The sequence below is a fragment of the Lepidochelys kempii genome, chromosome 9 (assembly GCF_965140265.1).
Source record: "Lepidochelys kempii isolate rLepKem1 chromosome 9, rLepKem1.hap2, whole genome shotgun sequence".
Lineage (NCBI taxonomy): Eukaryota > Metazoa > Chordata > Testudines > Cheloniidae > Lepidochelys > Lepidochelys kempii.
The window spans coordinates 66,970,897-66,998,277 of NC_133264.1; the positions used below are offsets into that span (position 1 = coordinate 66,970,897).

At 42.4% G+C, this 27,381-nt stretch overlaps 1 protein-coding gene across 9 annotated transcripts in view; it reads right to left on the minus strand.

Annotated features, from left to right (window-relative positions):
* DIAPH2 (diaphanous related formin 2) overlaps window positions 1–27,381 on the minus strand; it is an 811,118-nt gene that overhangs the window by 501,431 nt on the left and 282,306 nt on the right. For all 9 annotated transcript variants that reach the window (XR_012160923.1, XM_073360856.1, XM_073360855.1 and 6 more), the window contains one exon: window positions 5,747–5,848. Coding sequence is in view for 8 of the 9 variants with exons in the window: in XM_073360856.1 (XP_073216957.1) it covers window positions 5,747–5,848 (102 nt within the window). In the remaining variant the exon portion in view is untranslated. The remainder of the gene's footprint in view (window positions 1–5,746; window positions 5,849–27,381) is intronic.

Here is a 27,381-nt window from a genome sequence, read left to right on the forward strand (position 1 = left end):
ATGTGAGACCGCAGGTGGGGAATCATTGTTACTTTTCCATTGTGTTTTCATTCCATATGTGCGTAGATGGGCCAGGCAGATAGTGGTATGGTTCTGCAATTCCCCACCACCACCTCCACAACGACCACTTGGCCTGGGAATATGAAGGGGACTTGCTCCTTAAGGAATTTATCAAAGCTGCCTTTAAGAATCAATGCACAGCGACACGTCATCCTGCCACTAAGTATTGAGGCCACAGCTCTACCTTAAATCTCAAAACCGAATTAAAAGTAGCTTGGTTTTCACAGGTAATTACCACCTCGAGCTACCACTAAATTCAATGGGATGGCGGGGGGGGGGAAGAGGAGGAAGACAGGAGACAGAGATAAGACCAACTGTTTAGGTCAATTGGTTCTGTGTCATGCGGCTAACTTTAGGTGACCAAGTCATAAAGTTTTGGCCTGATTGAGCTCTTAGCCCATGACAGTTAGAAAATGAGAACCTACATGTTTCTCAGCAGTACTAATTAATAACGTATTTTTTCTGTAAGCCTGCACATATTTTGTTGCTACATTTTTAAAATACTTTCCAAAAATCCTCATTAAGTAGAATTATATAGGGTCAGATTGCAAGGCTATTCTTGACGTGGGCAATGAGGCAGGCATATACTAGCGTTATCATAGATGGCAGTAATAGATTCTTTACTCCAAAAATGAACAGAATTGTATTGGGCAGAAGTATCTGCCCTTGCTTTCAGGGTAAATTATGCTGGTTTAGTGAAAATAATGGTAAAGAACAGACATAATGATAATAACTAAATGTTTTTGTTAACCGATTTAAATATTAAAGATTCCCCAGTTTAGGATAGGACTTGCAGCCTGCACAGGTATTAACTGGGGACTTCCAAACACAAATGTGTGAAATACTTCAAAGCTTCTCCATGTGTTAAATTCAATGGGTAAAGCTTTTCATTTTAAAATGTTTGTTTTAACATTTCCTATTCCACACATTAAATGAATCACTGCATCAATGTACATACCTCTTGCTTTATATAAATTTTGCAAATTCACAATCCAAGTAATTCTCAACAATTATTCCACCCTTCATAGAAAGGTTTAATGGCAGTAAGACCTTGCATTACTAAGATTTCATTATATTTCTGAGACACGTAACATTACATTTAGAAGTACATATCTACTATGAAGTGTTACTTAAACAATTAGTACAAATTTACTTATCTAAATGAAATGCGTTTTGTGATTACTAGCTCTCCTATTCTCACTTGCTCTTGTGCTCTTTTAAACAACAGGTCACACAGTCATTAGTCTGAATTAGTTCTGTGGTACAATAACAATAAGTCAAAATGGGATGTGCTTTAGATGGCTAGAGGGGCACAGCTATTGAGAGACGAGTCCAAGTTTTTTCATGAGTCATGCTATCACAGAGTCCCAAACAGCAGCTCCTAAGAAATTTCCCCAGAGGGAGATGGAGTGCAACAGAAAATGAAGTTATTTACCTGTAACTGGAGATTCTTTGAGATGCATGGCCCCTACCTGTATTCTGCTGACGGTTATGCACATGTGCCGGGAGCTGGAGCTTTCAGTGTTCGACAGTCCGCACAAGCATCCTATGCAGCCTCATGGTTAAGCCTGAGGTGATAAAGGATGCAGCAGGCAACTGGCATCTCCAGTTCCTTCTCTACCACAGATCTATGGGATCCACAGCAGAGGGTAAGTACGGTGCATTTGGAATTCTGATAGAGACCACACATCTTGAAGAACCTCCAGTTACAGGTAAGTATGTTCATTTTCTTCTTTGAGGGATAGTCCCTATTGTATTCCACCAAGAGCAAGTAACCAGCACTACCTATGTGGGAAGATAGTGTAAGGAGACTGCGGAATGGAGAATTGCTGCTCCAAATGCATCACCCATGGCAGAATCATGCACTAGAGCAGTGTGTGTGGAATAAGATGTGTATCGAACACCACATGGCTACTTGCACATGTCTGCAAGGGGCACACTGTGGAGTGCGGCTGTAGTTGATGCTTGTGCTCTCGTAGAATGGGCCCAAATCTCTTTGGGAGGATTGTCCCAATAATTGATAGCAGTGCGTAATGCACTCTGAGTCCCACTTGGAGATTCTCTCCGTGGAAATGGCTTGCCTTTGAATCTCTCTGCTATGGCTACTAAAGCAGAGGAGATTTCCGGAAGGGCTTTGTCTAATCAAGATGAAAAGCCAAAGCTCTCCGAACATCTAACAAGTGAGACCTCCTTTTTCCATTAGAGGTGTGAGGCTTGGGGAAGAAGGTATGTAAATGTATGACTTGACTGAAGTGGAACTCGGAAACCACCTTGGGTAGGAACTTAGAGTGAAGACGTGAAGAGACCTTGTCTTTATAGAAAGTGCTGAAGGGGGAGAAGGGTTAGCTACCATGTCTCCCAACCCTCCTAGCTGATGTAATAGCTATAAGGAAAGCGACTTTCATGGAAAAGAGAAATAGCGAGCAGGAGGGAGTGGTTGTCAATGAGGTGAGATCCCATTGGGGGGTGTCAAGGCTGATTCCCCACTCTGGCACTTCGAGTACAGAAGGTGGGGGCCCGCAAGAATTCTAAAAATTAATACTGGCCACTCCAGGCTTGTATTAAACTCCCAAGGTTACAGCTTCTCTCTGACCTTGGATGGGTAGATGCTGCCACCACCCAAATGCAAAAAAACAAACAAACAAAAAAACCCTTTTGAGAACCCAGGAAGGCGCACTTGGGAATTCCTTCCTGTGGGGTAGCCTCAAGCTCTTTCACTCCCCCAGCTTTATGGCTCAGAGTGCTTAATGGCAGCTTTATGGAACTGAGTGCTAGTCCCGAGTCCTTCAGAAAGAGGAAATACCCCAAGGGTAGTGGGATGCCCATCGCTTCGGGGACAAGGCCCTGTCGTGTAGCCCAGGAAGTGAAATGCATCCATTTGGCTCAATATGAGCACCTTGCGGAGTCTTTCCTGATGCTTCAAAGGACACTTGCACTGGCAGAGAGTACTCCTGAGCTAGTGGACGTAGCCATCCAAAAACCAAGCCATCAATCGACGGGTGTGCAAGTTGGGGTGTCTGAGTCTGCTGTTGTGGTGAGTAGCTCTGGGAACAGCCAAAGCATGAGTGGAAGGTGCTTCAACATGCAGAGGAGAAGTGGGAGCCCGAATTGGTAAGGCCAGCAGGGGGCGATCAGGAGTTGCTGCTTTCTCTCATCTGACCTTGTGGACTACTTGTGGTAGGAGGAGCCAGGTGGGGGCGGGGGGAAGCATAGCATGTGCAGTCCCACCAATTCATGGTTAGGGCATCCCACAGAGACTGGGCTCTGATTTCTCTCCTTGAACAATATTGGGTGCATCTGTTGTTGTTGTGGAATGCGAGAAGATCCCTCACTGGAGTTCCTCATCAGTCAAAGATGTCCATGACTGCAGAGTCACGAGGGTGGAGCAGGGGTGTTGTAGCTTGGAATACTCTGAAGTCACCTGGATGACCAATGAGTTCGGTAGAGAATGAGAGAACAGGAACACTGACCCTTTGGTAGGGACACAGTATTACTTCTCAACCCCTTTCAGGATGTGTGGATGTGTGGCTGGGGTATGCCAGTGCATGCCAACTGGAGGATGTCACCACTGGTTGGTAGGACCACACTCATTGGTATCAAACTGTGTAAGATGTCAAGCAGCTGGTGCTGACTGTCTTGTACCTCCTCTAAGGGGATCTATAGGACATTGGCTATTCTCCACAGCAATTCTTGGAACTGGTGATAGTTGTCCAACAGAGAGGAGGGGATTGAAGGAGTGGCTGCATCTGGAGAAGATGAGGGATACCGGTGAAGTTGGGCTAACCAGCATGTCAACCAACACTGTCGGAGCACCTACCTGACAAGGGTTGTGGTGGCAACGTGGAGAAATTCTCCTGAACCTAGTGGGATCTTTCAGAGCATGAATATTGGGGCCACAACCCAGTTGACCTGCTGTTGCATAGCCTGGGACCACAGTGCCAGATAACAACTATGTGGATACGGTAAGGTGGAGAACTACCATGGTGCCACTGGAACATTCCAGTAGTCATGCTTCCAGAACGAGAGATATGGACACAGTGTCAGACATCCGTATCGTCTGAATCAAAGGAGTCAGAATTCTCACCAAATGGTGGTACTGTCGGAATTACTGGAATAGAAGGCAGCAGGGACATAGCAGTCGAAAGGTCCCTTCCAACTGGTGGTAAGATCGGGGCTCATGGAGACGGCAGTCCCTCAGGTGCAAACAACTCATGGACACTCAGGGCTCTTCCCAATCTCCCGGGGTATCCGTTCTGGAGGGAACTGCATCTATCTGGAGACTCACAGTTCCCGGGACACCAGTGGAGCTGGAGGAGATGGAGTGGCAGGATCTGTAATTGATACCGGCAGATCCAGCAATCAGTGCATCCATTTCTCGGTCTCGTGAGACATGGAGTATGGCCAGAACTCATGGACAGTGCCAAATCCTTCACAGACTTGGAGTAAAACTTACTGTCATGCTTAATATGTGCATGCTTCCTTAGTTCATGGCTATGCTCCGGTGTGAAGTCCTTAGCATTGGTCCTGGTGAAACACTATGGGGGTTCTGCAGTATGGGGAGCATTTTCACCTGTTCAGGCTGACGTACAGAGTGGGTTCCCTAGCCATGAGCCGAAGCCGGTCTCATGGCATCCTCCATAAAGTCTCTCCTGAGGTAGAGAGTCTGGTTCTCTTGAGTACGGTCAGGAAAGGAGAGGCAGACACTGCACGTGGCTATGATATGGGCTTCCCCCAAGCAGTACAGAAAGTGCTGGTGCTCATCACTGATGGAAAATGAGAAGGAGCAGGCAGTACAGGTTTTGAACCCCAGCAACTCTGGCATAATCCAGTACCCAATCCCGGGTACTAGGGGGAAGAGGGGAAGGGAGTAGTCTGGCAGAAAACACCATTTAAATGGCGCCCCAATTTCTAAATCTGCTACAAAAAAGGTGGAATCAAACAAAAAAATACAGAACAAACAATAAATCTGAACTATGAACAGTTTGGATATTTTTGTAAACTTTTGGAGTAGAAACTCCAACTCAGAACATGTGGCGGTGAGAAGGAACTGGAGACACCTGCAGCCTGCCGCACCTTTATCGCATTGGGCAAAATCATGAGGTGGCACAGGGTGCATATGCGGACTGCCAAACAACATTACTTTCAAAAGGTCAGGGTGCATTGTGTGCACGCATAACCCTCAGTGGAATACAATTACTCAAAGAACAAAGTCTACCAACTGTAAAGAGCAGTAAATCTTGAGTGAGTTTTGACTGGAAATGTGCCTAGACCTGAAGAGAAAGCCATTTGAAGTAGCTACTTCTTTGACTCTCTTTTTCCTCTTAAGAGCCTATGCCTCGACCCACAGAAGTGACTGCAGACTTGTTGAGAGAATGCAGTTGTGCTCCTATTTCCCCACTGCATGAGTCTGGAGAATTGTCAAAACCATTTTGCTACACTGCGTTTCACGCAATATAATGCATTATTTGTCCAGAGTTCAGCAACAAGCAGATGAATAAGGAACTGGGTTCTGCAGAACAGCTGCAGCATCATGAGGAAAATAAATGTTTATTTCCTTTTATTATTTTCCTTGTAGACTGAAAATGACAAGATAAGAGGGGGAAGGGGAATTAACACAACAACCAGTTAAAGCTCGTTTGCAAGCTCATTTTTCTGCTTATCGGATAAATGATTTAATACTACTTACACAGATTCTGTGCTGTTTTTCCATCCAAGATTCTTAATTCTTTAACTCGTTTCTTTGGCAGAACTACTTTCTTTTCTTCTGTATCATCTACTGCCTTTTTAGCTGTAAAATAAATGTGTACATATGAATTTCTAATTCACCAATAATAGTTTTAAATTTTTAACAGATACAACTTCATTTAAGACACTAATGCTACCTTAGAGGGGAAAAAATAACTTCTCAATTTTTCTTCAGTTCAAGGGAAAAGAAACACGTTAGCTCACAATAAGATCTTCTCAAACACAATGGCAAATAAAACAAAATTAAAAAGCAGTAGAAGGGCCATACAGAATTTACGAACTGAAATTTGATAGGACACTGGGATGTATACTTCCACTCTTGCAAAAATACTAAAATCACAGAAACTGGTTGTTTTCTCAGTTTTTCTTTTTTTTTTTAAATCCAACACATTCAACAATAAACTCTCCAGTGATTCAATACAGGTCAAAGAAGATGAGAGCTATCTGCTGAAGCACCGCCATTTCCTGTACCGTCCTGAACCCATCAGTCACAGACCAGTTTTGTTTATGAGATCTAATGACAATACTCTCAAAACTGTAGGCATCTACTACATTTTTAATAATTTAATTAAAATTATGAATACCGTTGCTGTAATGCATAAAATCAAATCACAACTATTATGAATATTCTAGGTTTTGGATTAATACATTTGCTTATCTGACTGGAAGTTTTATATTTGGAACTTATAAAATGATATATACTAACACACACATTTAAATTTTAAACACGTACATACGAACACTTTTTTGCATAACTGGACAAATATTTTTCATGCAAATTTCACAGGTACCAATTAAATTAATCTTAAATTCTATCAAGCAAATGCACACACATGGCTTTCTTTATATCTGACGGTCCTTAGAGGTAATACAAAAAGGAAAAAAAAGGTTTGTAGATTTGCTTTTTAAGATGCTTAAAGGTGGTCTCTAAAAGTTCGTTGTTTGTTTTTCAACTTTAAGAAATTCATAATTTTATTATTCTGGAAGACAATAATGAATGCCAAACTAATGAAATTATCTTATCACAAAACACACATGGTTGACAACTGAGCAACGGAAAAGAGAAGGCACATTTAGTCGTTCTGTGTACAACTTGCTCTTTGTTTGTTTACACTTTTTGAATTTCCAGTGACCAATGAATGTTTGGAAGAAAGCAGGTTTCTATCAAAAATGCAACACTTCACCTCCTTCAACTGTAACATGGGAGTGAACACCACACTTCTTCCAAGAGCCCTCTACCCGAAAAAAACCCAGCAAAACAAAACACTTTCAGGAAAACCAGGACACAACCGCAAAAAATCATTTAACCTAGCTTGCACCCTTTTCTAGGTCATCTTTAAAAATTATGATACAAATATTTGTCCATTTGAGATTAGAACGTCAATGCCTTCTGAGACATAACTGAAGGATACAAATCAAGAATGAGTAACTGTCACCTAGGATCTGATCCTACAAACACTTCTACACATAAGTAACGTTACACAACAGAGTAGGTCCATTGAGCACAATAGCAATGGCCTACTCCCATGCTTAAAGTTACTCAAGTGTTCATATCTGCAGAATCAACAATTCAATTAGTATATAATGATATCAAAAGCAGGATTTAATTTTACAACTATCAGTCACCAATAGACTTTTATTGGCTATCACCTCCCTCTCTATTCAATTGAAAGCCTTCCCCAGTGTCTGGGGGACAATCTTGTCCCAATAACTGCCCCACTTCCCACTGCTTCCGTTCCTGTAGTGAAGTTATATGGATCTGCATTTCCAAAACGTCATAGTTACTTGTTTTCAGGATCAGGAAGGAATTTTTTTCCAGTCGGGCCAAATTGGTGAAGATCTGGTGGGGTGTGTTATGATGCGTTTGATATATTTTGGGGGGGGGGGGGTAGGGGGGAGTGGAGGTTTGGTTGTGTGCGTGTGCGCGCGCGCATTCCTTGCAGCACTGTGGAGCAGTTAGATTAAAAGGAAAAAGAACGGGAATTTTAATATTAAGAGATAATGTACAAATGTTTTGTTCATCATAATTTGCAGCCAATGTCCAGTGAAAATAAAAAGGGCCAGATCCCAGAGTTAAATGAGACCCGGGATTTGGCTGGTAGATCTTTTGTCTGTAGGAAGAAGGGTAAATCTTAAAATTTCACAGACAGAGGCTCCCCTGGCTACCTCCCTCACAGATGGAGGGCTAGAGTATTCAGAAGTGAGCTGAGTCCTAGAGATAGGCTGAAAAGAGTCTACTCTGAATCACTGGTTATATGGTTGGAGCCCTGTAACTCCACACAAGATCCAATTAAATGATGGTGCAAGAGAAGGGGCTAGCATAAAAGCACCCCTCATCTATTGTTAAATTAAGAAAGTTACTGCCGGCAGTTTAAATCAATTTTGTCGGTCATTTACCTACATGTCTTGATCAATATTTGTAAATTGTCATCAGAGAGTCTACTCTGCCACTGCATTTGCTCCTGTTTATTATATGGTAATGCACATTATCCACAGGTTATGCTTGGAGAGCTCTCTTGGGAAAGTAATGACAAATATTTACTCCTCAGACAGTAATTTAATAGTTAATATCCATGCAAAATTTTAACATTCACATTGTAGCATAAATCTGTGGCTAGTAAAAGTACTGTGGTAAGGCAGTCATTCCAAATTTTCAATAATTATTAAAACTAACAACTCAGGTAAGTAGCAGTAATTACTCTACTAAGTAACATATTTCTACTACATTTTCTTATTTCTTTCAAGTCAAATATTTTATATAATATTGTGTTAAAAATTCATTAGTTTTGCACTGATGCGTGGGTATCAGCATAAATAAACTAAACTTGGTTATGATCCTTTCCCCAGTCTAGTTTAGTAAAACTGTCCTTTTGTAATGTTTGTGGTTACAGCACTCCCCTATTAACTTATATCCCAGTAGGTACATGCAACACGACAAGTTGTTTAGCTGCTATATGTAACCAAGATTAAAATGCAGTTTAACAAAGTAACATTGAATGATTAATACAGTAACAGCTAAACATTAATCAAAAACCTAGAGATTGCAACCCGGTAGCATTTCCATTCATCTCTATTATTTATACCATTATGCCTTATATTTGAAAGAAATCTGTAGGTTTAAAAAAAAAACACTTATTTGAATGTGTGTGTGGGTGTATATACACACACGCGCGCGCTACTGGAGATAAGGATATTGTTAAGTCCTCTGCTGCCATTGCTTTTTGCATTCTCTCCCCCTCCTCTCCCTTCACTGAGACAATATATTGTGCATTAATAGGATGTGTCACTCAGAGAATTAATTATATTTCATTATTAGTTACATTGATTAAGTGTTGCTCAAGTTACCATGGCAACCTTAACATATATGTTGAATTATACACCAGTAGGTGCGTGCTCAGTGAGTTTAAGTAGTATAAACATATTTGCATCTGCAGTAAAATACATAGGATAGATTTATGTCAGTGATCTTAAATGACAATGTAAATTAATGGGGAAAATATAAACAAATGATTCTCTATTCTAGCTGGACTGCAAAGGAAATAAGCATAATTTTAATTTTAAATCCTATTAAATACCCTTTACTATGGCATCTTGACATCTCCATTTAATTTAAAAATTAAAGAAATCTACAAATGGATGACAGTAAAATTCTGAGATTATCAAACTTTTTCAGAGTGTAGATTCTGCCCTAATAGAGACAGTTTCTCAGACATCTCTCCCATTCAGTTGTGTGGACCACTTTCCTCTTTCATTCTTCTTACAACATCCCCATGGAAACTACAGCATTTGCATAAATGGAAGATAATATTAGAGAAGTAGTGTATATCTAGCTTCCTTTTGATGGAAAAAAGGAGTGACCACATAATAAGCAAGCTCTTGAAATCCCATGCATATACTATGGTAAGTATGAATAAAATCATGTAGGAACCTTCACTTTGATCATGGATACATTACTTTTTTTTTTTGTTTTAACTTTGTGATTAAGAAATGTCTGTGTCAGATGTTATACTAACATGCATTGTTGACTTCAGCTTAATACAGTACTTGTTGTGGACCACATATGCAATGTGTCAACAAAATGTATCTGAAATAAACTGAATTCATGAAACAAGAGCAAGGTCAGACATTTCAACAAAGGCAATTTTATTTTTATCTTGTAATTTCCGTAGTTTTTGAGCATGGTGAATCTTTTGACAATGTTTTCTGCAACAGCCATTACTTTACTGCAATCTTTACATGTGTGCTTGTGTATGCACATACACACAATAGTTGAAATATATATAAAACATGTATACAAATGTTAAAATATAATACTTAGGAAGGAAGATGTCTTTAGACTCAATGAGTTGCAGTGCAGAGATATATTTATACACACACACAAAACACTAAAGTCTGAAATCAGATTTCTTGTGTCAGAGAAAAGGTTGCTATACAAATTTTGATTTTTTATTCGTACTCATGTAGAGTACTGATTAATATGTTAAAAGAGAAAGAGGAAGTGATTTATAAATTCTGTGTCAGACCCTTATCTCAGGGTTTCCAGTACATTAAATGTTTGTGTTATTTAGAATCCTAAATTCATTCTGAAACAGTGTTTGTGTTATAATTTTATACTAACTCTTGTTTTTGTAATTTACAAATATATCTGCCAAAAGGGATACTGCATTGAAGGAAGTGAATATAATTTTTACTTAACCTGAAACCTATTAATCAAAAACTGAACAAAAAGGGGGAAGAAGCATTTGTTCAGAAAACATATTTCAACAAAAACAAAATATTCATAGATATGTTGAAAATCAGGGTAATTAAGAAATTAGCCTCATTCTGAGTGTTATTAAAACAAAAGCAGGTTACAGTAAACAAGCATTCATTGTTTCACTTGGTTGAATGCTGATTTATACATTAATTATTCTTCACTGGCAAACTCCTTTATTCAAAATACTTGGTTCTCAAGAAAAAAAAAAACCATAATGAAATGGACAGCATGAGATTAATTTTAAATGGAAAACAATACTTTTTTTTTGTTTAGTCGCTTTAAAGATAGATTTCCCTAAATTGGGATGAGTGGAACCTTTCTTAATTAATTCACTAAATTAATTCACTTAATTATTCACTAAAAGACCAAAAGAAACGTATCTTTTAACTTCTGCACATCAGTGCCTCATAATGTCTACACATATACAGTGATTTCACTTTTTTATTCTTTGCTTCTCTTCACTCTCTGCCTCAACCAGAAAGGGAGAGAGAATGCGACTCAAATCAAGGAAAATTAAAAGGTTCAGGTGTTGGGAAAGGCCAGCAACAACTCTTTCCAGAACAACAAAGAGAGAGTCTAAATTAAACATGTTGGTAAGCAATCAAGATTTTGTTTTCATTTGGTGTTATGTTCTATTTTGTGAGTAATAATGTATTTGTTTATCAAAGCTGGAGGAAAAAGAGATGATGCAACCTGCTGTAAGAGATTGTTTTCCATTCCGTTCTTCTATGTTATGTACTGCATGTACATAAAGCATGTGTCTTCAGTGATACCTACATCTGTGAACTAACTAATATATCCCACAGAAAGAACTATTTCCATTTTACACCTGTTTAGCATATGAAGACGTAACAATGACATTAGTCAAAATGTTCTAGAAGTTCAAAATATATAAAACAAGATTAATGGTACTAATCACAAGGAACATACACAAACATGTTGTAATGGTTCAGAGACCTAATTAAGAGGAGGGAAGGAGGTTACTCTAGTAGTTGGTACAAAAATCTGTAAGCACACATGGCTTTTGGAAATTAGCAGTTGCATGTTAACTAATATACTTGTACACCTGTTCACTCACTCAATTACAGAACACCATTAAATGTTACCACTACAATATGTTTAGAGGCCCTAACAGCATTAAATAAGATTTTATATTTTACCCTCTGAGTTGACATTTTCTCTTTTTCTTTAAATTAGTTGGTTTTAGAGTTTATAAAAGGGATTCGGAGTGCAGCCTAAAACAACATTCAGCACAGTGAGCATCCCTTCAACTTCTCAGACAAACACTATGTTAAGATGGCATTAAAGTTGAGATCACATCAGCATAACAGTTTGATTGATTGACGCATAAGTGTTTGTACTCCCAATATAAAAGAAGATCGTGTTTTAGAAAGAACAGTTACTTACATTACAGTAATTGTGGTTCTTGGAGATGTACTGTCCACACAGATTTCACTCTTGATGTGCTTGTGCCCCAGGCACACAAAATCAGATTTTTGAATAGCAGTGTTCAGTGTGCTCTGGGAGCCTTCACAACCAATGAAGCTGAGGCGATAAGGGTCAGAGTGGTCTCAACCACTTCTTACTTTTTTTACCAATGAAGAAGTCCTTACAGAAGGATTAAAAATTAGCAGGTTGTGGGATCCATTTGGACAACACATTTTGAAGAACAACAATTTCTGTAAGGTAAGTAAGAGTTGTTTCTTTGAACAATTGAATACACAGATTCCACTTTTGTTGATTAGCAGGCAGTATACAATGCCTCGAGATGAGTAAAAAGGAATCCTATGTGAAGATCAACCGATGGACCACTGTACCGAAACTTGCATCTGGTCTAGAGGCCAGACCCAGAAGACTTGAGAGTTCCTCATAGGGATTCTTGCCTAAATTGTCTGACCCATTTCCAGGGTTATCCATGGTGAAGATGGGTCAGAGTCTAGCAGATATGCTCTGTTCCTCTGAAGACGCTGAAGAGAATTCTTCTTTCATAGGAGTGATTTGGACAAGTGTCCTCTGCCTATTAAGGGCTATAGTTACTTATTTCCTCTCTTCATCTGACCAAGGCTAAAGATGCCAGTACCAGTCCCCTAGCTGAATCAACCTGTGCTGAGAACAGTCTTGGTGCTATCTTCCATCCATACCCATGAGTCCAGTTGCTGGCACTGATGTGCTCAGTGTAGGCATTCTCAGTGCAGTCACCATAGGTACAAACTTATCTGGCACCAGGACACTCAATGCCAAAAAGAGGTATGCCGACTGAGTGCTACTGAGGGGGAAGGGAAGAAGGTGGCACAGTGTTTACTATGTGAAGTGATCATCGGTGCCAATTTCTGTAGCTCTGCCTTGAGACTTTGGAATGTTGGAGCATTGGGGGAGGATTTTTATTTCCTCACAGGGGAGGGAGATTTGTATCTACCCTGGTCCTTGAAGTGGTGATTTTTACAGCCACTTTTTGAGTCAACACCAAAGCAAAAGAATGGGACCTCTGAGTGTGCTATGAGCTCTGGGTGACATGAGAGAAGTGTGACTAACTAGGTGGAGATCTCTCCAACTGCTTATTGGGATCAAAAAATGTCTGATGTTTCTAGAAGATGCAGCTGCAGTCTACCTTTTCAGAACACAAAAATAGCCATACTGGGTCAGACCAATGGTCCATCAAGCCCAGTATCCTGTCTTCTGACAGTGCACAATGCCAGATGCTTCAAAGGGAATGAACAGAACAAGGCAATCATCAAGTGATCCATCTCTTGTCATCCAGTTCCAGCACCTGGCATTCAGACACCAAGGGACACCAGAGCGTGGGGTTGCATCCCTGATCATCTTGGCTAATAGCCATTGATGGAACTATTTTCTTTGAACTTATCTAATTCCTTTTTTTTTTTGATCCAGTTATAGTTTTACATCCCTTGTCAAAGAGTTCCACAGGTTGACTGTGTGTTGTGTGAAATAGTTTCTTGCCTTCAGAGTGTGCTTTGAAAAAGATTTGCATACTGAGCAATGCTCAGAAACATGTTCTTCTAGACATAAAAGACATCTCAAGTGCCCATTGCTTACAGACACTGATATGTCTCAGGTCTGATCAATCTCAAATCCTGCAGACATAACGTTGACAATTGTGGTTCTATGTGCACAGGCAAGGAACCCTATCTTGCCCATAACATGAAGTAATACTTTATATAAACCAACTGGTTGAATTAAACTTAGGCATACGCTTACCACCATATTGGCCAGATGCAGTGGGGGTTTCTTCACCATCCTCGCAGCAGGTTCAGGTGGGCTCTGTTCATGCATAGCATGATGGGTGGTAGGCTGTATGTCGCAACTCTTTATTTAGGTGTATAGCGGATGTTCAGTGCAGTACTCCATAAATTAAGGCACAAAAGAACAGATAAATGGCTTGGGAAAAGAACTGATCAAAGGTGCTTGGTAATTGAGCAAGCCAGGGCAGCTGGGGACTCCTGACTGGTACAGCAGGGAGCCAACCCCCCATCATTATAGTCCACCTTTACCCCTCCTACAAGTGTGGGGGGGCGGTAAGGTCCCGGCAACGGAATTGCTGGGGAGACCTGCATGAAAAAGGGTGGAAGCCCCCCTGCACTCCTGGAATTGGAGGTTCCTGCCAGTGGATCTGCTGGAGGGATATGAATGGAAAGGTGTGGGGTGGGGGTGGGCTGAAAAAAGCACCCCCCCACCCCCGCTGAATTGTGGGGGTTTTCGCCTGCACTACAGGTTAGTCCCAGACATCTAATAATAAAGTTGCGGCCTGATTAGAGCCATATCTAATGTCTCCTGTCATTCTTTTGAAATAGCCAGACAACGAGATCTTGCACACCAGTATGCATGTACACCAAGAGTGAAATCCATGTGGACAATCACTTGAAAAACGCCCTGGCCCCGTGTCCCGCCACAGCAAAATGATGGCTGAACATCTTGACTGTTAAGTTTTGCCAGTATTGTCATCTGCTTTTTGTTATAAAACTATCTATTAAAAAAACAGAAGAGTTGCACAGTGCAATTTAAACAGAACACTGCATGGCAAACATACAATGTGCAGCTATTTTACATAAAGAGATACTGAGTAAGAAGAGTAATGCAGATGTCTGTTCTTCTTACTTAAAAAGCATCACTCTATCAGCAGTTTTGACAGTAATGTTACAGTGCATTAGTTCCAAAATACACTATTATATTATAAAACCTTACTGAAAAGAATGACATTTCTATCCTGGATATCAATAGGACTTTTTATGCTTTAAATAATATGCAGGAAAATTATCTTGATATATTATGCATAGTAACCATGTAGCTGATGTATCTTATGTTTACGGAGGAATTAAAAAAAAAAAAAAAGACCTATACTGAAACATGAAATGGCTGTCCAGAACTAGAATGAGTTCAGATTCAGATTACAAGTTTCCACTCACTAACTGGACTGAGAAATATCTGTTTATTAAGAGCACCATACCCAGTGTATTAGAGGCTACAGTCTATTAAAGCTGCACTGCCTTGGTTTCATAACGTATTGTGACAAAGTTCCTCCCCTACCTTGGTGGGTCTTGCTCTTACTGGCGGATTTGCTTGCCTCCAAGATTCAGGCCAGCCCTCAGTTTGGCCGTTTTCATGAACCCACAGTCCCGGTCAACTCCTCCTGTGTCTGATCAGGATTTGGGAGGTTTGGGGGGAACCCAGGCCCACCCTCTACTCCGGGTTCCAGCTCAGGACCCTGTGGAATGCAGCTGTCTAGAGTGCCTCCTGGAACAGCTGTGCGACAGCTACAACTCCCTGGGCTACCTCCCCATGGCCTCCTCCCAATACCTTCTTTCTCCTCACCATAGGACCTTCCTCCTGGTGTTTGATAATGCTTGTACTCCTCAGTTCTCCAGCAGTATGCCTTCTTACTCTCAGCTCCTCGTGTCTCTTGCTCCCAGCTCCTCACATGCGCATCACAAACTGAAGTGAGCTACTTTTTAAACCCAGGTGCCCTGATTAGCCTGCCTTAATTGATTCCAGTAGCTTTTTGATTGGCTGCAGGTGTTCTAATCAGCCTGTCTGCCTTAATTGTTTCCAGAAAGTTTCTGATTGTTCTGGAACCTTCCCTGTTACCTGACCCAGGGAAAAGGGACCTACTTAACCTGGGGCTAATAAATCTGCCTTCTATCACTCTCCTGTAGCCATCTGGCCCGACCCTGTCACAGTATGCCGTGGCATATATGTGAGAGTTAACTCTAAATGTCCTTACTTTCAGGATTTTAAAAGCAACTCCACCAATGGTAAAATATTGTGTCACGAGGGCCAGAAACCAAACCTGGTTTCAAGTAAGCAAGGATTTAACTCTGTGTAGACTTCACATGTGTACAGATACAAACCTATGTTCAAAAAGGGAATGTTGGAATGGTCGTTACTTATCTCACAAATGTCAGAATGATCTAATTTGTGTTTCTGGTGAAGAGAGAGAACAACAACAGCTGACATTCAAGATCAAGGAACGACTATTTTCTCCTGTTTCCCTTGATGAGATTAAAGACATTTCTAAGAAGGAACACCTTACTCTAACTATCCAATACCTTCATGTAAAAGAAAGAGCTATTGATAATTATCAGATGTGAAAAATTTGTACTGATTCCTTAGCAAACTTTATCTATGTCAAAGTATGCAGTATGAGACTCCACTTGAAGTTTTGTGTGGGACAATGCTAAGACAGTGCAAACATCATGAATGAGTTGACTAACGGAGTTCAAGCAAGAATAAAAGAGAAGGCTCTCCATGTGGGTACATTCACTGCCACGCCCACAAGCAAAACTTTGCTTTAGTCAACACTATCTCAGATATGCCCAAAGTTACAGAATTCTTTATCATTGTACAAGTGTCATGTCACTTTGTAGTCAAAAGCAATACCAGACACAAGTTATTTGTTCAAGCTCAGAAACAGCTCCAGCAGAAAATTATTCAACTAGTGTAAATGACAGCTACCAGGTGGTTTTATTGGATAAAACTGCACTATGAAGCCATTCTCACTGTATCTGAGTCAGCACATATCATTCAAAAGTTTTAGCCGAGCCAACTGGATTCCAAGCTAAGATAAAGTCACCTTTCTTATTGTATATGCTTATCTTGAAAAGAATAACTGGTGTGACAAATGCATTATCAGAGCAACTTCAATAAAGTGGACTTGTTTTACTACGTACTACACACTTGATCAAAGGAAATCAAAAACAACAAAAATCAGCAAGATCTGATGCAGCGTGGGGGGAAATAGTGGAAAATGCAAACGAATTTGCTGTTGGTATTGGTACTTAACTGGATTTTAGGACAGCTGAATTGTCTAAAGTGCCCCAAAAGAACTCAAAGTTTCCAAGTTTCTTGTTGATTATCTGTCAATCAGTACTATTGGGAAAAGTAATATTGATGAGACAAGTCTCTATGATACATTTCAAGAGACTTACTGTGTGGTTTATGACTATTTAATTTCCTATATTTCAGATATGCTTTGAACAAGATCCTGTCTTGCGGAAGTGATGAGGACCTGTTTTACAAGTCATCTGAAAAGCTGTAACAGCAAGCACAGTAAGGGAAGATTGTCACCTACTGGATCACCAATTTAAACTTCTTAATCACTTGGATTTGCATAAAAAGTCTCCAACTCTAAAACCATCTTAATGTATGATACTTACACCATACTGAAATCTCACAAGGTATGACTGCAGTACAACATTAATTCAGACAAATCAGCAGAAAAATATTAGATTACATATGTACTCATATTGGGAAAACAGATCAGAAAAGGGAAGCTTTTGGTTACACAGAAAGTGGATGAATCAGTGTGGATATCAATTGAGACATTGGACCTTACAGATAATGTATGATGCAATTCAGCAACTATTTCCCAGGTGTATGTGTGATTATTGAATTGTGGTTGAAAAATCTCCAAAAAGCCCTTCCAAGGATACGGAAAGTACAACTTCTAAAACTGAAATATTGTGCATCATTTTACCTTCATGATTAACAAAGAATTCTAGTGTGACTGAGGGAAAGAATTCACAATTTCTCTTTCTCTACTGAATGTTATATATAGCATACTATATGTCATGCACAGAGAGCAACACAGTATAGCTTTAAAAATGAAAACTAATTTTCATAATAATCCTTCTGAATGAGACTGAACTTGGTAAAATAAAGCATACAAAGAGACAAAGTATGAAAATGTAACAATATAAAAGTCACTGATGTTCCACAGTTATTAAACAAAGGATTTAACAATGAAAAACTGGCCAGAATCAGAATTTATTAGCAATATTATTTTAAACGTTAAATGTCCATAAAAAGCAATTTAACTAAAAATCAGACAAACAAATAATGTATTCAAAGGTATCCACATTATAAAGAAAAATATGAATAGGAAATAGATTGCTATTCATTTTTACAATCCACCTTGGTAATAAAGAGAAGCAGTTAAATGCAGGCTTGGATAAAAGTTATTATGCCCTTTGCATTTTAAAGCAAACATGTACAACATTATTGAAGCACTTCTGCATCAGGTTACTAGAATACCAAGTCATTCATTTTCTCTCAAAACCTTGTTAATTTCAGTATTATGTGCATTACAAATTTGAAAGAATTATTCTACTTAAAGTTAAAATACTGTCTAAAACCATCAAGCCATATAAATCCTTTCCATTCCAGCAGTAGAGAAATATCAGTCTAAAACCTAGCAATTCAATAAGTTACCTTCCACTACAATTCACAAGTGGGATGAAAATTGTAAGACTAGTTCCTTATTAAATCTCTTTTCTCTCCCTACCCCCCCCCATCCTCTTTTTAAACAAGGAATTTAAGCAACTTGGCATCAGAGTCTCTTTTTTAGGAAAGCTACCAGCAGACGGGGTCTCAGAAGAATTCCCCAGTGTTACATTCAGCATTGGTGTGTAATAAACTGAATAGCAAAGACCCTCCCATAACCTAGTCAGTTCTGAACCTCTAAGGAAGTGGTATTAGCTATTTGGCATTTTTCACTTGGCACTGAAATTATATCCTATCTGTCCTTAAAGACCTATATGGTAGTAATAAAGGCAATAGATCCAGGTTCCTGGCCATATTCTAATTCAGATCATGACATTCTGCCTTAAATAACATTTATCCTACAGGTTTCAGAGGGGAAACCGTGTTAGTCTGTATCACAAAAATAATGATGAGTCCGATGCTTCTGATGAAGTGGATTATAGCCCACGAAAGCTTATGCCAAATACATTTGTTTGTCTCTCTAAGGTGCCACAAGGACTCCTCATTGTTTCTCCTACAGTTTCAAAAGAAATATTTCTCTCTCTCCCCTTAGGTCTCATCTCCCATCATGTATTTTTGGGGGTAACAGAATAGATTAGATTGTTTCAAATGGCTATCTAAATATTTGCTCTTCAGAGGTATTTTATGAGAGATAGAGAATTCTCTCGGCTCTGACATGTAAACGGCCCAACCTCATCAGAAGCAAGGAAGTTATTCCAACCTGTCTTCCAGTGTTGTAGTTCAGTTTTATACTCTGTATCATCACATTTACCTACTAACGTGCTAACTGGAAGATTCTGGATCACTTGCAGTAGACTTGTATTGCAGCAGCACTTCATAAATAAGCATAATACATAAAACTTTTTCCTATAAACACAGAAGAATTAAATTGCATGTCAAGGAAAAAGAATGTAAGTCAGAGAGAGGAAGACTACAGCCCCTGTAGTGCACTATATATGTACACACACACACAGACACACACAAAATTAGGCTTAGAAAGATTGATTCTTTTAAGTAAAAGTTGTTAAACGTCGATTTCACAGTACACACAAACAGAAGAAAAAGTATTTCATATATAAAAATCAAAGTGCACGCATAGGCAAAGTCAGAAAAATACTGCTTGAGAACTTGAGAATTTAAAATCCAGTGATTTAGACTTAATTTTTTTTATAGATTCAAATTTTCAGTGATAGAAAAATCATGAGTTTCAGCATTTTTTCCTATTTTTACTAATTTAAATGTTCATGGTTGTAGAAAATTAAGAAGCACAATCAGACAATTATTTTATAGTAGACTTTGAGATTCAAAAAGTAAGGCTTTGTAAATGGTTAAAACCACTTGTCAACATCACATAAAAATATAATAACTAAATATTCTTAACTCAACAAATCAGATCTGTTTTTACTATTCATTCGCTAGTCCATTTGCAACGAGCCTAATTTAAAAAAAATGCTTAAAATTAACACATCCATCAAATTTATAAAAATCTGAATTTTACCAAACCTATATACAATTCAGTATGACTCAGCACCAGGAAACAAACAAAAGTACAAAAGAATCTCAAGTCCTGGTTTTCTAGTCTCAGGATTGAGAATATAAACTATTTATCCATCCATCTAGAGGTGGACCTGAAAATCTTTTAAATCCAGATATGCCAACCATCTGCTAGCCACACCCACTTGCCAATTAATTCAGCAGCTGTGTGATCTAACCACATACTCCCAATGCCACCTGGTAGAAATGCAAATTGTACAGCTATCCACTCTTGGTATGAACATAAATAAAGTGCCTCTGCTACATTTCTATCCTCCCGGTATTCATAAAAGCTAACAACCTTGACAAGGTGTTATAAAAGTAAAGGAAAGAACAGAAATCAACAAAGACACTATGTTGATCACAGAAGTGTTATCAGTCTTTGATATCACTAAAATCAAAAGTTACTATATCAAAGCTTGCAGAAAACAAAAATCCCATTAAAAATAAAAAGAATAATTGATCTGAAGGTGCATTTTGTTTTAAGTTTAAAGTCTGTTAACACAATAACGAAACAAAAAACAAATGTGCAGTGCCACCTGATTTTGCTTAACCAATGTCATCGTGTTGAAGGAAATTACATTAATTTATAAATGTTTTATAAATATAGAAAGAAGGATCAGTGAGCTATCTCAGAATAAAGAGAAGGGGCAAAAAAAGTAAAATGCAATAAGTAATGGTAACAACTAAAAAAAACCATGCAGGTTCTAGGGTACGCAGGTAGTGTTCTAATTTACCATAACACTCAAAGAACAGACCAAAAGCCTTTTGCACCATTCATTATTTTTTTTGGGGGGGGGGGCAGGTCATTAAGAAAAAATACTAATGTTACTTAATCCAGTCAACATCAATTGTGGGACTCACAGTAGAAGTATGGAACATCATGGCACATTGTGGTCTTCAAATAATTGTTGTCAATCATTAAACACGTTTCATTAACTGCTCCATATCAGAGTTTATTTCCTGCTTAACTTAACAGTTCCAACCTGAAACCTAATGTTTTGGGTTCTTTATTTTTTGGGGGAAGGGGGGTTTGGGCTTTTTTATTATTATTATTCTTGTTGTGAGGTGTTGGGGGGGGTTGGGGTTTTTGTTTGTTTTCTTTTTTTGAGAGCGCGCGCAAAAGTGCTAGCTCATATAGTTTTCAATACTAAATTTGCTCCTCAATTCATCCAGCCATTTTTTAGTGCTTTTACAGAAACAAAATCCCTTTTTAAGTTTCTGCTTTGTTTTACTTTTGTTCATGTTGTTGTGTAAAGGATCAAAATAGCAGTGGATGCTGATTATAGTAAAACAGTCTAAACAGAAATTACTTGGAAATACACAAAGTACAATGCTGAGGGGAAAGGAAACCCAAATATTTCCTGTTGACCTTTAGAGCAATATGTAAAATCACAAACTAGTGAGCAAAAAAAATTCAGACAAATGCTTCAATTGACTGTATCCCTTTTATGAACAGCGTCCTCATAGACAAGAATAGCTTCTTTGTGAAATGTCACATAGGGGACTGGAACAAAGTAAATTTGTCACCTATTTCTCCCTTCCTTTCTCCTTACTATTCTTCTCCACATACTGAAGTAGGGGAACAAGTCTCACACTTTCTGCCTATCTTCCCCCAGGCTCTCCTCTCCCCCTGCCCAACCTACCTTAGCCTCAACTTTTGAGACACTTAACATGGAAGTTCCAATTGTGAGCTGCCCTCCAACATTACTATTCAATATGCAGTTGGAGTAGGGTTGCCAACCCTCCAGGATTGGCCTGGAGTCTCCAGGAATTAAAGATTGATCTTCAATTAAAGATTATGCCATGTGATGAAATCTCCAGGAATATATCCAACCAAAATTGGCAGCCCTAAGTGGGAGACAGTTGGTGGAAACTGGACAAGTTTGGTAGCTGCCTAAATATTATGGTGATGAGTGCTTTACAAATGTCATAAACATCTTAAACAACATTAGATATAAGATAACAAATGTATTTTGCCTGTACAAATCAAAACATCTATTTTGGTTGCAAGTCCACAAGAAAAGAAAGCTAAACCTTGAAATACATATGCAAATTTTTGACATATGCTGCTTCATGGTATGCATTTTAAAGTGGAAATTGTTGCAATTAACACACAGGCAGCCATTTATTTTACATATGTTCGTGTATATATAAAAATCTATACCCAAAGAAAAATTATCACTGATGTCATCATGATGAAAGTCCATCAATGTTGTACATAGGATTTTTGATTCTTGATGTGATTCACCAACATTAAAAAGGAAAGTGGACATTACGGAAAAGTTACATTCCAAATACTGCACTGGGGAAAATATTTTGGTTATCTAGCAGTACATGTAGGGGTAGCACCCCAGCAACCCTTGGAGTGGTGCCTCCATGGCGCGGTATAAGGAAAGCTGCGTGGTCCCCCACCCTCAGTTCCTTCTTGCCAGACAACTCCGAGAGAGGAGGAGGAGGGCGGGATGTGGAATAGACATGAGCAACACATCTCAAAGAACACCAGTTACGGAAAAAATAACTGTCTTTTCTTCTTCGAGTGATTGCTCACGTGTATTCCACAATAGGTAATTCCAAGCTATATCTGTTGGAGGTGGGAGGAGTTCACAGATCCCCAGGATGGAGTACGGCTCTGCCAAACCCGGTGTCATCCCTGGTTTGGGGGACAATCGCATAGTGCGAGGTAAACGTGTGAACCAAACACCAAGTGGCGGCCCTACAAATATCCTGGATAGGGACGTGGGCCACAAAGGCAGCCGACCAGGCCTGGACCTGAGTCAAGTGTGCTTTTACAATTGGTGGCAGGGGAACACCGGCCAGATAATAACAGGTGGGAATGCACGAGGTGATCTAGTGGGAGAGGCGCTGGGTGAAAATCGACTGACCCCGCATGAGTTCAGCTGAGGCAACAAACAGTTGAGAGGACTTCCTGAATGGGTTAGTCCATTCCAGATAGAAGGCTAGCGCCCTAAGCACGCTGAGCTTGTGGAGGCGGTGTTCCTCACTGGACGCATGCGGCTTGGGGCAGAGGACAGGCAGGAAAATGTCCTGGCCCGAGTGATAGTCGGAGACCAGCTTAGGGAGGAACGCGGGGTGTGGGTAGGCGGAGACAAGCTTAGGGAGGAAAGCAGGGTGTGGGCGGAGCTGAACCTTATCCTTATGAAAAAACGTGTACAGGGGTTCGGAGGTCAGGGCCCTGAGCTCCGAGACCCGCCTGGCCTACGTGATAGCAACCAGGAAGGCCACCTTCCACGAGAGGAGAGACCAGGAGCATGTGGCCAGAGGTTCAAACGGGGGCCCCATGAGATGGGATAACACCAAATTCGGGTCCCACGGCAGGACAGGGGGCCTAGCATATGGAAAAAGACGGTCCAACCCCTTAAGGAATCATCCAGTCATAGCATGGGAGAACACCGTGTGTCCCTACACTGGCAGATGGAAGGCTGATATGGCCGCCAGGTGCACCAGGCCCTGGGCTCTAAGGTGAAGGAGGTAGTCTAGGATAAACTGGATTGGGGTGGCCACCGGGGAAACACCCCGCTTGGCAGCCCATCTGGAGAACCGGGACCACTTCGCCAAGTAGGCGCGGCGTATGGCGGGCCGCCTACTTTCCAGGAGTACGTGCTGGACCCCCTCCAAACACGTCCACTCCTCCCCGCCTAGCCATTGAGCAGCTGCATCATGAGTTGGAGAGCCACGAGGTTGGAATGGAGGAGGCAGCCTCAGTCCTGGGAGAGCAGGTCCAGGTGGAGCGGCAATGGCTGCGGCGGAACCATTGGCAGGCCCATGGGGGTCCCGTACCAATGCTGGCAGGGCAATCAGGAGAACCCGTGCCTTGTCCATTTTTACTTTCTCCAGGACCCTGCTGATGAGAGGGAACAAGGGGAAGGCATAGCGAAACTGGTCTGAACATGACAGGAGGAAGGCACTGAGGATAATGCCCTTTCCCATACACCCCCCCCCCCGAGCAGAACCGGGGGCAGCGCCGGTTCCGTCTTGTTGCAAATAGGTCCACCTGCGGAGTTCCCCACACTCAGAAGAGCTGGTGAGCCACTTCTGGGTGGAGAGACTACTCGTGCTGGGAGGAGAAGTCCCTGCTCAAGTGATCCGCCCGCATGTTGCTGGCGCCTGGCATGTGAAAGGCCCTCAGAGAGATGTCGTGGGCTATGTAGAAGTCCCAAAGGCTAATGGCTTTGTGGCAGAGGGCAGAAGATAGGGTCCTGCCTTGCCTGTTGATACAGAACATCGTGGCCGTATTGTCCATGAGGACCCTGACTACCTTGCCCTGTAAGTGCGAGCAGAAGGCCACGCACGCCAGACGCACCGCCCTGAGTTTCTTGACATTTATAGCTATGGGGCTGACCACAGCTCTTGGGTCTGAACGGTCCCCATGGGTGGGTGGGGGGGCAAACTAGGTCCGATGCATCGGACACCAGCTTGAAGGACGGGACCCTGTCTCGGAAAGGGACCCCTTGGAGCATGTTGTTTGGGATGGAACACCATCAAAGAGAGGCAATCAGGCACAGTGAGGACCTTGTCCATCCTGTCCTGGGCCTGGGAGAACTCTGAGGCCAGCCAAAGCTGGAGGGGCCTCATTCGGAGCCTGGCGAGGCAGACCACATACGTGCACGCCGACATGTGACCCAGGAGCTGGAGGCACGCTCTGTCCGGTGGGAGGGAGGCCTTGGCCGACGAGGCATCCAAGAACATCCCGATAAACCCTATGCGCTAACTAACTAATGTGGACTTGGTGTCGTTTACTAACAGGCCCAAGACAGCACACATGGACAGTAGAAGTGTCTCGTGATCCCGCACCTGCGAATGGGAGCTGCCTTTGACCAGCCAATTGTCCAGATAGGGAAAGAACTGGACCCCTCGGCGCCTGAGGTAGGCTGCTGCCACCGACATACATTTTGTGAACACCCTTGGGGCAGTGGATAGACCAAACGGGAGGACCGTAAATTGGTAACGATTCTGTCCCACCAGGAAACGGAGGAAGCGTCTGTGCCCCTTGAATATGTGGATGTGGAAATACGCATCCTGCAGATCCTGGAAGGCGATGATGGAGGGAGACCATGCGGAACTTGAGTTTGACCTTAAACTGGTTCAGATCCCACAGGTCCAGGATGGGCCTGAGTCCCCCTTTGGCCTTCGGGATAAGGAAATAGCAGGAGTAGAACCCCTTGCCTCTGAACTCCCCGGGGACCATTTCCACCGCTCCCAGGTCTAGGAGCTGCCGCACCTCCTGCTCGTGCAAAGGATCCCCCAGAAGGAACAGGGGTGGGGAATGGCTGGGCGGGGGCAAAACAAATTGCAGGGTATAGCCCCCGGGAGACCAAACTGAGAACCCAGCAGTCCGAGATTAGTCGCAACCACTCCATGAGGAAAGCACACAACTGACTGCAGAAGAGAAGCTTCATTTAGTTCCCTTTGGGAACTGTCAGGGTGCCCCCCCAGCATCCCATCGAAACTGCCTTTTCCCCACCTGCTTCCCCTTGGAGGACCCAGGCTGCGGGGCAGGCCGTGACTGCCGCTGAGGGAGCCTTTTATCTCTTGACTTTTGTAGGCAGCCTCATACTTAGGCTGGGCAGCCGAAGCAGGGGCCTGCTGCAACTTAAACTTAGTTTTGGCTGGAGCCAGAACATAAAAGACCCAGGGTCTGCAGAGTCGTGTGGGAGTCCTTCATGCCATGCAGCTTTGTATCCATTTGTTCCGCAAATAGACCGTTGCCATCAAACGGGAGATCCTGCATGAACGACTGCGCCTCACTGGACAGCAGGAGCCACGACGCCCTTCTCATGGACACCGCCAAGGCCATAGATCGAGCTGCAGTGTCCACCGCACCTGACGCCACCTGCAGTGACGCCTTGGCAGCAGCTGCATCCTCCTCCACCAGCACTTAGAACTCTTTTTTATCGCGCTGCTGGAGGGAGTCCTCGAATTTAGGCAGCTAACCCAACAAGTTGAATTCGTATCTGCCCAGGAGAGTCTGGTGGTTTGCCACCCGCAACTGGAAACTCGAGGATGAATAAACCTTTCGGCCAAAAGAGTTGAGCCTCCTTGAGTCTATGTTTTTCAGAGTGGGGGCTGGTTGGCCCTGCAGCTCCCTGTGGTTGACCGACTGGACAACCAGGGAGTTGGGCGTCGGGTGGGTTTAGAGGTACTCGTGCCCCTTGGTAGGTACAAAGTACTTGCGTTCCGCCTTCTTCAAGATGGGAGCCAGGGAAGCCGGCATTTGCCACAGGGCATTTGAAATCCTTGCCACACCTTCATGGAGGGACAAAACCACCCTGACTGGTGCCGAAGATGACAGCATATTAAACAGGGAGTCTGAGTTCTCCTCCAGCTCCTCTGCCTGGAGGTGAAGGCTCGATGTCACCCGTTTTAAAAGTTCTTGATGGGCCCTAAAGTCCTCCTGCGGGACAGAGGCGGGCAGAGCCACTATCGCCTCATCCGGGGAGGGTGAGGAAGCTGGTACGGTGCTCTGGGTATCCGTCAGCACCGGAGGGTCCACCACCTGGTCGGTCTCCAGGCACAGTACCGAGGACGTACGTCCCACCAACCTCTCCTCGGGGGCCTGGAGAGAGAGGCTGACGGTGCCTCTGAGGCTCCAGCTACTGAGCGGGCCCCGACCAGGGGCTGCGTCGGAGGCCACGGTGCCTACTGGTACCACTGTGCCAGCCACTGGGCCAGGTGCCACTGCACCTGCTGTGGCACCGACGGCCCCGGCTGTTCGGCCTGGCTGGCCTGGCCCGGCCCGGCCCATGGAAGGGCAACTACGAGCAGAGCCCGGGCTGATGAACGACCACTGTCAAGGGACCGGGCGGAACGGCGGTGCTGGAAGCGACATCACCCATGGGACCGCAATCTTGATGCGGAGGACTGGTACCACTTGCAGCTGCTGCTTCGCGATCTGCTCCGACGGACAGACCTGCAACAGCGCGGTGCCGGCGATCTATGCCCCGGGCTGTGGAGATGGTGCCTTGGCGGAGACTTGGAGAGGGATTCTGAGCAGGAATGGCGATGACGTCCATGCCGCTGCTGGCTGCGGTAACCTCTGCAAGACAAGGACCTCTGGCGACATCTGCCTCAGTACTGTCGGTAATTGCTCCGTGGCGTGGAGCAGTGCCAGGAGTCCCAGTCAGATGGTACCCAGCCAGACAGTCTAACTAACTACAGGTACTAGCACTAAATGAACGAAAAGCTCTGGGGACGAGCTACAGCAAAGCTGGAGCAAAACAGTTCCAATGCACCTTCACTGGCGGCAAGAAGAAACTGAAGGTGGGGGGAGCACGCAGCTCCCCTTATACCACACCACGGAGGTGCCACTCCAGGGGTCGCTCGGGTGCTCCCCCTACGGGTACTGCTAGGGGAAAAACTTCCGGCACCGATGCATGTGGCGAGCACGCATACCTATTGTGGAATACACATGAGCAATCACTCGAAGAAGAAAATATTTTGGTTATCTAGATTTTTGTGGATTCCATTTATTTGTTGCACTATATTCATTCTCC